Source organism: Vitis riparia, chromosome 8, assembly GCF_004353265.1.
Source record: "Vitis riparia cultivar Riparia Gloire de Montpellier isolate 1030 chromosome 8, EGFV_Vit.rip_1.0, whole genome shotgun sequence".
Classification (NCBI taxonomy): Eukaryota; Viridiplantae; Streptophyta; class Magnoliopsida; order Vitales; family Vitaceae; genus Vitis; species Vitis riparia.
Genome location: NC_048438.1, coordinates 5,117,494 through 5,128,192, shown reverse-complemented (window position 1 = coordinate 5,128,192; position 10,699 = coordinate 5,117,494). Strand labels below are relative to the sequence as shown.

Below are 10,699 nucleotides of genomic sequence, written 5' to 3'. Positions count from 1 at the left end.
CCGTGAACTGGTAACTTTGTTTATTCAATGACTAATCCAAATTTGAAAACATTACTAAATCCTTGAGCATAGATGGTGGTTTATATCATTCCAGGCTCCAATGACCAGAGAAAGAACTTCTGCACCATAACCTTCAAACCTTTCTGATATTATTCGGTTGGCTCATCAGTCTAAGAGATCTGCTTTAGGTTTCTCTAGTTTCACATGGAATCTACTGGTATCCAACGATTCTACATAAAGATGCTACCAGTTTCCACACATACAAAAAGCAAATGTTATATCATAGTCTGGTGCTATGTTAGCTGGAATAGAAAACGGTAGGAAAAGCAAAGAAATCAGATTATGAATCTAGGGTTTTCTGTCATATGGGAACAGATTTCTTCACCTCAGCACAGGAGGTGAACCCAGAAAATCAACATGAGACCCATTATTTCTCTTCTTTTATTGGTGCATGTTTTCTTGGCACATCATTCTTTTTCGGAGGATGAATTCCAAACTTTTGAAAAAGAAGAAAAAAATGTAAAAAGGACATCCAAGCTCATGATAGGAATTTTCTGCAATAAATATATGGTTGAGTTTGCCTCACTATCTTCATCTCCAAGCCCCGTTTCAGAGTGAGTTTATTGTCTTGCCTTGATGGTATAGGAGAGAATTGCCGACCAGGCCTTCATCAAAATTCCATCTGAGAAGAAACAAAGAGTTAAATCGCACCTCCAGAGATCACTCAAACAAAAAACACATGCCTGCAATTGTGACTAAATAAATTTTACAAAGTATAACCATAGCAAAGTGGATTATGCCAAAGATTTTTCTCAAGAACTTAAGTTTAACCACACCTTTTTAATTTTTCATTAGGCATAACTGATGCTCTAACATACAATTCATTATTTCAGTATAATCCTCATATATCCTAAGCATTCCAGTAACTCCAGAGTAGCAACATATGGTTCTCTTTTCCTAAATTCCATTGCTGTATCCCATACAGACTCATCTGTTTATTTCTTGCAACTTATTCATAAGAATTACCTGGTTAATTTTCAAAATTAACCTATTACAGGAAAAATTCTTACTCACATGGAGAAATGAATTCCTAGATCCCAATTTTGTCGCTATGAATCAAAAAGCAGAAAACAATAATTCAGCATGGATCATGAGTATCACATAGCTAATATGCATAAAACTGGAGAGAAATGTTAATTTAAAATAAACTATTATGCTCATACCCCAACGCATTCCCATCAATAATCTAAATTCCCTTGTTATTGGTAAAGGTTGAATATCTGAGATCACTACTCATCAATTCACTGCACAGCTGACCAACTAGGAAACCTCAAAAGTAACCATTCACACTGCCCAATTGTTTACCAAATGTCCCATGAAGGCATGATATGTAGGAAAAGTCATAGTTCTTTTAACCAACCAATTAATGTACCTTAGAAAAGATAAAGGTAGAAAAACCTTGAATGACCACATCATGAATGTTATACCTGCAGTACTCATGGCTAATTTTAAGTGGAGTACCATAGAAAATTCAACTAATGTTGAGGAACCATCATAGGGAATTCAATAATTTGTTACCAACTAGTCAAGGCAGTGGCACTGCCAATCACAAGAGGAACAAACCACCTGTTTTAACCTTGGGCCTACCCCACTCATCCCCTAAAACAAGAATGTCGTACCATTAAAGCTGATAAGATGCAATGCCTTAGAAATATATAATACATACCCTAAGATCATTGTTGGAGCCATCTGCTTGCAAAACTTGAGCCTGTAGATTGTTAGATGATGTCATGATCAGAAAATTTTCATTACCCTGCCTGGCAAACATACATTCAACAGGTAGAACCTGGCATCAGTCATAGAGTTCCAACTGTCTAGAAACAAATTGGGAAATTATTTGGGTAGAGAATCAGAGGAGATCACTTGTGACTCATGGTCATGATGTCAAAATCAATCCTCATGCTCCCAGATCATATGCAAACATGCATTGTCTCATGAATTGAAGAGATTTAGCTAAAGAATCCTTAAATGGAGTACCTATATCAGAGTTTCTTCATGATTTCATCATTTACACGTATGTAATATGTCATTCTCTGAACAGAAATCACAGCTTCTTCAAATTTCCGACTTTGAAATGCATTTGAGAAGGATTGAGACCAGTGTTTCAGCTTCTCCTGTACCTGGATGACAAACAAAAGCAAGATGGTTTTGTCAAAGTAGTCATCACACAAATTACAGATATAAAAAGCTAGTGTTCCGAACAACTGGAGTCAAGACAGTACATTTGCAAAGTGGGAGAGAGACAGACCAATCATAGCATTTTTAACCAGCAGATGTACACAGTCCAATTATCATTTTGTGGATGATATTAACCATCATATTTAAGATCATTTCTTGAACAGCTTCCCATTTTCACTTTTCTAGCAATTTGAATACTCTGATTTTAGTTTAGGTTAGAGTTACAAAGCTACATGATCATCCGGCCTGAAGTGACCCAAATTCAGCATGTGGACCATGCAAATGAGAAACTCTGACATAAATATCTATATCTTAATCATTGCCACGCCAAACCAATGACTCCATTGTGACAAATAGTTCATGAAAATAGTCTCTCATACCTGAGACTGGATCTGAAGTAAAGTCTCAGAGTTCACAGCCTCTTCAACAGCTTCCCTGATTTCCATAATCTGCAAGTCAAACACAAGAAATTAACTATCAAATCAAAAAGCATAACAATTCATATAATGAAAAGGCTCTTGTATAGATACATTCAAGCAAACCCAGTGAATCCATCAAAATAATTAAAAAATAGGGTTATTTGATTAAAAGGGTTTTTGAAAACCCAGTTTTTGAAATCCCAAATTTTGAAATTCGACCTCCTACCCTTTTTTGGCCTCATTTGGACAAAAATGCCCTCATTATTTTCTTGTAAAAATAACCCTCTTTTAAAACCTACCTATAAATACTTGAAATGGAAAAGGGCATTTATATCAATAATAAGTTACTTAAAAAAAAAAAAATAACAAACAAACAAACAAACATGAGAAGGGTTAAATTCACAATTTAGGGATTATTTCATCCCTTTTAACCAAATGTTTCTAAAAAACAAATCATTTTCTTCACTTTGCAATTTCTTAGAACATATTTACTTTTAAAATTTTGCAACAATAACAGAACAAACTTGAAACAATTTTGCAAGAATTGTTTTGTTATCTTGGGAAAGAGAACCTAAAACAATGACAAATTCTCAAAGCACTAAGTTTTGGAAAAAAAAAAAAAAAGGAAAATGAGGAAACAGTGGACTACTGTATACACCAGTTCTGCCACAAGACAACAGCTCCAGCCACCTCCAGGTCCACCATACCACTGCAACCACTAATACCAATAACTGAACCAGAATCTCCACTCAAAAACACCAATCATATTTTGGCTATTTTGGATTTTAAATATAACTTTAACTGTCCTATTAAAAAAGATAGATTTATTTGCAGCTAACATGGTTATTCCAGAAATCACCAAAGTTTAAAGAGACAAGAATTGGGAAACACATTATGCAAGCAAACTGACTGTTGGATTTTGACCCTGCTACCTGAATACTAAGCAAATGCAAAAGATAATGTTTCCAAAACTTCTGAGGAAGCATGCTGAAAAACCATAAAATTCATTTAATTATCATTTTATTTTCAATACAATACTGGAAGTTATTGAAAAGAAATTATAAAAAATTTAGCTTTCAGAATCATGTTCATATCAGTTATTTTCAATAAAATACTAGAATACACAATTAAGCATAATTTCAAATACCTCATACATGCATGCAAGCAGCTCAACTTTAGTTTTAAAATATAAATTTCCTGTAATGCAAATGCTCACACCTCAATTTTTTTATTTTTATAATATAAAATTCCTACTTTACCATAGTCTCTCTCTCTACCTCCCTGGCTCCTCAACTTTGATTTTAAAATAAAAGTTTCCTGTTATGCACACACTCACACCTCAACCTTTGGGTTATAAAATATAAAATTCCTATAATCACTCCTCACCAAACCGCACCAACCCCAACCAACACGCCCTCCCTCGACTTTGATTTTAAAACTTAAATTTCCTATTTTCCTCTCACCCTCACACATGCACATGCAAACACCCTCACTCACTCCCTCCCTTACACAAACATCTCATGCTCACTCACTCATCCACCCTTAACCATAATTTGTTTTCAACAAGACGTTGTACTTTTATTTTCAAGGGTTTTGACAAAGTGTCAAGAATGGTGAGAAAATTGCACCAAATAGGAAGATCACTTAATTTTCTACAATAGCATAGGTTATATGTTTTAAAATCTTTTTTTTTCTATCTACTCTTCTTCCCTCTCCTTTTTCTTCTCTTTTATTTTTTTCCCATGCATAAAGAAAGAGAAGAACAAGGTGAAGCAGCAACATCCATTGATGGTCACTACCAAGTTGTTAAAAAGGATTAAAGAAGAGGTATCTTCGGCCTTAAATTCAGACAAAGCTCATACAATTGACAAGATAAAAAGGATTTTTTTTTAGAAAAAAAAAAAGTAGGATTAGGCACTCTGCTGTTGTCAAGGAGGATATTTATGCAGATGAGGGGGGTACTTATGCAATGCTTGGGATTTCTAGCATGCTTCCTACATGTTTGAGGGAGTCACTGCTAGAGTAAAATGAGAGTTTTGTTGGGAAAAGGCAAAGGATGTTATGAAGGCATGCGCCTTTGTGTGGTGCATTTCAAAACATGAGAATAGGAGAGGTTTCAAGAGTGACGAATACTTGGAAGTACTGGTAAAGAGAAACTTTTTTGTGTTCCTGATCTACTGTTTCTTCATATTTTAATGTCAATTCCTTGTTAGATTTCATTGAAACTAGTGAAGTATTGGTCATGTTGCCTAATTGGTTAGGGCAAGTGCCTGGATTTGTGGTGATGCGCACAGTCCTAGTTTTGATTTTTTTCCAACAATTGAATCCCTTGGATTACCTGGACCTGGTTGTGGCAAACAGAGTCAGCACCCCATGGTGAAGGGCTCTGCCATAGATATCCTTGGTTATCCAAAAAAAAAAAAAAAAAAATTTACTTAGGAGGTAGCTTTGCTTCACTTTTCTTTCTTTGATGTGCTTCACATACTACATGTGTACTTGGGTGAGGAGACTCAAATAATCTTATTTTAATTTCCCGTAGAAAAAAAAGATGTTGCTTCAAAAGGAGCTTAAATCTACCTTTGTTTACTACCCTTCAAAAAAGAGGGATGGTTGATATCAAGTCAATACCCATAATGTGGACATATAAGCTCATCAAAAAAGTACCATCCATAAGCTAATAAGCCTCTAGTAATCAACTTGCTTATGTTAGTGAATCATTGGAAGAAAATTTCGATGCACAATTCTTATTAGAAACAAATAATTGGAACCTAGGACACTTACAAAAGAAATGTGGTGAAGACTATGAGTATATATATTAATTAGGCGTTCAATTTGGGGAGAGATGGAGAAAAGGGATTAATAAGTATATCTTTGTTGTTTCAATCAGCAATTGATCTTAGGAGAAGAGGAAGGGAAGAGGGGCTCCAATTTTCCTTATCATTGGGATGCCTTTGAGATCTTCCCCAAAAGCTAATGTGGTTTGGGATGTGATCATGAAAGAGTGAAAAGGCATCACTTGAACTCCAATTGATTTCATGATTTCTTTTTTCTTTTTTGAAAAAATAAAAAATAAAAAAAAATCCTAGATTTAATGGTATCTTACAACAAAAAAGGAGAGTTTAGCATTACAAGTATAGGAAAGGGATGGTGGTATAAGCATATGAGAGGAACTTATGGAATTGATGGATTATAGGGGCTGTGTAACTTAAACAGCTAGTTCTAACTAAAGAACTCTATAACAAATTGAGAGGCTGAGAATACGAAAAGCATTCTGGTCAAAAGGGTGTACAGTTCTCAGTATCCTTTGACAGTGGCTATTTTTTCTGTTTTTCTTTTTATAATTAGCGACAACTGGAGATAATGTTTTAGCAGTGGACAGTATGATCAGTTCTAATGGTTGGTTCCAAGTAAGTGTGGTATGTGCAGGAGGAATGAATATCCATAGACTAATCTCATTCCATCATTCCATAGCCAAGAAGCTCCAGGTCCTTCTTTTTAATTTGGCAGAAATCTCTTGGGTGTTGGGTCATGCAAAGATCATTGAAGGACCTTCAATCCAGTTGGTGGATGGAAGCTAGAGTTAAGAAATGCCATAATATGTGAAGGAAGTGTTGCTTGGTCTCCTTTACTATGTTTGGATGGAGGGCAATAGATTATATATGTCTTCCATACATCATGAATTTTTTAGCTTAGTTGTCATTTTTGGAAGGTAGACCTTATTTCACAAATTTCAGATTTTAATCACCTTTGTACACCCCAAGTCAATGAACATGCCATTAATGATTAATCAGGAATAGAACAACTTAAAGTATTGCAAATTACCTCAGCCAGAAAGCTGATATCTGAAATTGTTTGCTCTTCATCAACATCCACGCCTTCAAGCTTTAACTGACAAAATAAAAAAGTCAAGTCAAATCAAATCAAATTAAATTTTACAAAGACAAAAAGAATGGTACAGGAGATTCATAAGAAACCAAAATGAAAGTAATGCACATGGTTATTGCAAAGCACAAATGAGAAATTCTGCCAAGACAGTGTTTCCTTTCTTCTCATGGTATCCAATCAATTGCCAGAATCATTGAGTCGGGTCACAAGCCAAAAGCATAAAAATCAAACAATTAACATGCATTAAATCTACAAGGAAACAATTTTATTATCTAATTAATAACAATTTTCTTCAACTAATAGTCTACTGACCCTTAATAGAGAAGGAATTTTTTATTTTTTTCTGATAGGTAAAATCATAATAATATATATAAAAGAAAAGGGCACCCAAAGAACAACCCAAAGTATACAAGAAGTATACGGCAGGCGCCCAAGGCAGAACCAAAAGAAAAGATGGGCTACAAAAAACCTCACCCACCCTCACCTCGAGCCCAACCAATCAAAAAAGTTAATTAAAGGTAAAGGTCCATCATCTATAAACAACTTAATCCAAGGCCAAAAACTACACACCCTTATCTTTGTGAAGTACAAACAATTACAAAATGGAAAAAGAAAAAAAAAAAAAAAAAAACAAAACGAAAGGAAAGAAAAAAGAAGGCAACAATCTGATCTTTTCCCCTAACAGTAAAAAAATTATGTGTAACATCATCTAGTTTCCTAGCCATTGAAAAAAAGATATATTGTATGTTGCTATCCCTTAAATGGCCAAGTCATTATTGGCATTATGCCAAATAAAACACCCCCAAAATATGTTCCTATCCCTCAAACCTAAATCCAATTAAGCATACAATCATAAAAGAATTTTGAAGTTAAAATCATGAAAAGGAAATGATACAGGTGGCTAAGATTTTAGAATTCAGGCTAACATCTTCAAATATAAAAACCAAATATAGAACACATAAGTAGAAACCATGCTTACAACGTATATTGCCCTTGCCAATGGCTTACTGAGAGTTTGATATGCATCAATTACCCGGGCAGACTGTTCAGCAGCATACTCTTTTTCTTCCTAACCAAAACATGAGACTTTCAACATGAATTGCTATCACGACTAATTTTTTCCAAATCACAAGATTATAAGACCAAACCTCAGATTTCGAATGAACTAGATCAGGGTGCAATTTCTTCTGCCAATCTTTGTACTTCCCTTCAAGATTATTATCCTCAAGTTCATACTTCTTTTCCCTGTAAAGTTTCAAAAGGAGGTTCCTAATTCATCATTTTCCATTACCCAAACACAATGGCATCCCAAATGTTGAGAAATTGCCAGAAAACAAATTGAATCTTTGAAGATAAGATTTTGTATTATTTGATAGCTGATATGACAAAAACCTTGACTTAACCTAATTCAGAACAATTTGATTGGTTGAAACGACTTTTCCATTTATTTTTCTTTAGGAAATTTCAGCAGCAAAACATATTATCTCTCCTTGTTTGGTTATTAAGGAGGTGTAGGGAAAGGGAAAGGACGAAAATTTTGACTCCTAAAATTTTCATTATTTAAAACAATTCCACTGAACGGAGCTTAATAAAAGTACACACCTACTTGACTTATTCCCTTCTTTTGGAGTTCTGAAACCAAAATAAAAGATCCACAACATCCAAAACTCTATTTCCTTTTCTTCTCCATTTTCTCAGCAACCAATTAAGGGAAGAAGTATTCAAGATATCCGTTTCCTTCCCTATTCTTCAGTTTTTTCAGCAATGAAATTAAAGCAACACAAAAGAAACGCATCTGAAAAAACTTGAAAATAACAATAATAACATTCAAACACTTACAGTCCAAATATCTGGAAGTAATCCACAGAGGGATCAACAGGTTGAACACTGCGACAAGAGTCGCAAGCCAGAAATGGCGTCGTTTGGGCAGCAGCTTTACAGTTCCAACACCTGACATGGACTTGCTCAGCCGATTGCGAGGAGCAAAGTTTCCGAGAAAACTTGACACTCCCGAGAAAATCATAACTGGAAGACCAGAAAACCCTAGAGTATTGGGCAGTTGAGGAACATGGAGAAGAGAAAATGGTGGAAGAAGGGATGTTTAGAGTGGAATTGGGTGAGAATGAAGGGAAGCGTCTGCGGAGAATGGGGGAGAGGGGAGTCCATAGATTCCTCTTCCACATATTTGGAGCCACTGCGGGGAGAGAATCAGAGGAGATCTCCCATATCAGATCATTTGAGTCTCATGGAAGACAGGTTGAAATTCTGAAACTGGAACCCTTGGTTTGAAGGGTTACTTGATCAAAGGATGAAATAACTCCATTTTTTTTACTTTCCTTTTAATAAAAATATCCTCACCTTTTCTTGTAAAATTAACCTCTCACCAAAGGTTATTTAGATAGGCGAAACAAAAATAAAGGTGAGATTGTATAAGCAACCTCGTTGGTTAATTGTTGGGGACAATTCTCAGAGAATCACAAATGTAACCTCCTCCCACTTTTAATAGCCTCAAAAATAACTCATTTACTTGACTTATTTTCCCTCCATTTACCTATTTTATTCTTTCTTCCTCTTTTTCCTTTCCTTTTTCATTTTATCTCATCATATCGGTTTTCTCTTTTTCAACACATTTTTTCAAATTTTACTCACAAATTCTCTTCTAAGTTAAAGTGCTTAAAGTCATGGTTGGATAAACAGTATACGTTTATTTTATTTTTCTCATATATTTTTCTTTCAATTTTTAATTTATTGAATATTTTAAAACCTTTAATGAGATGTAGTAAATACCAATGTTTTCATAATTGGATCAGTTATTGAACCGGAAAAGTTATCGATTCACAATTCATTGGTCGGACCGGCAGTCGAACCACGGTTGAACTAGTGACGTCATAAATATATAATTTATATATTCTATAAAATAAAAAAATATTTATAAGAAATTTAAAATATATGTAATTAAAATTTTTAATATTATTTATTTTTATATTTGATATGTTAAATTGAATTATAAAGATAAATATAAATATATTAATATTTTAAATTTTATTAAATATAATATATATAATTATAGACCTCAAAAATTATTTCAAGCCTATTTTTAATTGTGGTTTTTAATCTTTTTTATTTATTTATTTATTTTTGGCTTTTTATTTGGTTTAACGTCCAAACTCATTTCTTTATATCCATTTTTAGAGAACTAATCTAGACTCTCTATTTTTAGGCTTCATCCTAACCGTTCATTAAAAAATAAGCCCTAATTGCCACCCTCATTTCCCCTCTTTCCCTTCTCTTTCTTTTCTTTCTTCTTTCTTCCCTCACCACACTTACTGCAACTTGTCATCATCGACCCCTACTGCTGCCACTCTCATCAACCATCGTAGGCGATGCGACTACAGGCACTACCCTGGCCAACACCACCCCCCCCCCCCCTTCTTCCTTCTCATCTCATCATCTCTCTCTTATAGCTCACAATCTCTCTTTTTTACTACCCATTTCCTCTCACATCCCACCTAGCCTCACCACACTAGTGGACGTCGACTAGTCTCTGGCATCGTCCTTTTGGTGGATTGGAGGTGGAGGTTGTTGGAGACTTAGAGGCTAATGAGCACAGAGGTTGTTTTGAATGGAAAAAAGGGGGTCATTCAACCATTCGGTTCACCTGGTTTACCGATCCAACCGTCAATTCAGACGGTTCGTGACCGGTTCAATAGCTAAACGGTTTAAAGGAAAGGACCGAACCAGGAAGGCCATCGTTCGGTGGTCCGGTCCGATTTTTAAAACATTGGTAAATACTTAACTAAATTTGAAATTGTTATAATTTTTTTAATATCATTTATAGTCATGAAAAAGTGAGTTAAAAGGAGGAAACAACCAACCTAAAAAGTGTGGAGAAACATTGTCTATATGGAAATATCAAATGATGGTAAGTAATAAAACCTATGAAATTTTATGATGGTTTTGGTATTGTTTGCATATTTGTTTTTTGCATAGATATAAATATACGTAGTAATAGGGTTTTGACATAATATATAAAGTTGTTTTTTTTTTTAGTGATATACTAAAACTTTATTGATTTTAAGTTGAACTTGAAGTAGGTTAAGTTTATATATAGTTATTTTATAGTAATATTATTATTATTATTATTATTATTATTATTA

At 34.3% G+C, this 10,699-nt stretch overlaps 1 protein-coding gene across 4 annotated transcripts; it reads right to left on the bottom strand.

The window, feature by feature from the left end:
• Positions 1–308: 308 nt before the first annotated feature.
• Positions 309–8,845, bottom strand: LOC117919564 (iron-sulfur cluster co-chaperone protein HscB homolog). 4 transcript variants are annotated; one of them, XM_034836731.1, is made up of 9 exons: positions 8,382–8,845; positions 7,691–7,787; positions 7,522–7,611; positions 6,480–6,545; positions 3,307–3,375; positions 2,619–2,687; positions 2,038–2,180; positions 1,727–1,768; positions 309–682 (listed from the first exon to the last, which is right to left on the bottom strand). In XM_034836731.1, the coding sequence occupies exons 1-7, from the start codon at positions 8,723–8,725 to the stop codon at positions 2,043–2,045; spliced, it is 873 nt and encodes a 290-aa protein (XP_034692622.1). In that variant the 5' UTR covers positions 8,726–8,845; the 3' UTR covers positions 309–682; positions 1,727–1,768; positions 2,038–2,042. The 4 variants fall into 4 exon arrangements, with proteins under 4 accessions (XP_034692622.1, XP_034692621.1, XP_034692625.1 ...); XM_034836730.1 differs by having other exon boundaries at positions 1,727–1,817; positions 8,382–8,844; XM_034836734.1 differs by having other exon boundaries at positions 1,727–1,817; positions 3,307–3,366; positions 8,382–8,844.
• Between the last annotated feature and the right edge of the window lie 1,854 nt (positions 8,846–10,699).

Coding starts and splice junctions, on each gene's coding strand:
- LOC117919564 (XM_034836731.1), bottom strand. CDS start 8,725: ATGTGGAAGAGGAATCTATGGACTCCCCTCTCCCCCATTCTCCGCAGA. Junction 3,376..6,479: donor ATATCAGCTTTCTGGCTGAG/GTAATTTGCAAT, acceptor TATTGGTATTAG/TGGTTGCAGTGGTATGGTGG. Junction 2,181..2,618: donor TACTTCAGATCCAGTCTCAG/GTATGAGAGACT, acceptor TTTGTCATCCAG/GTACAGGAGAAGCTGAAACA.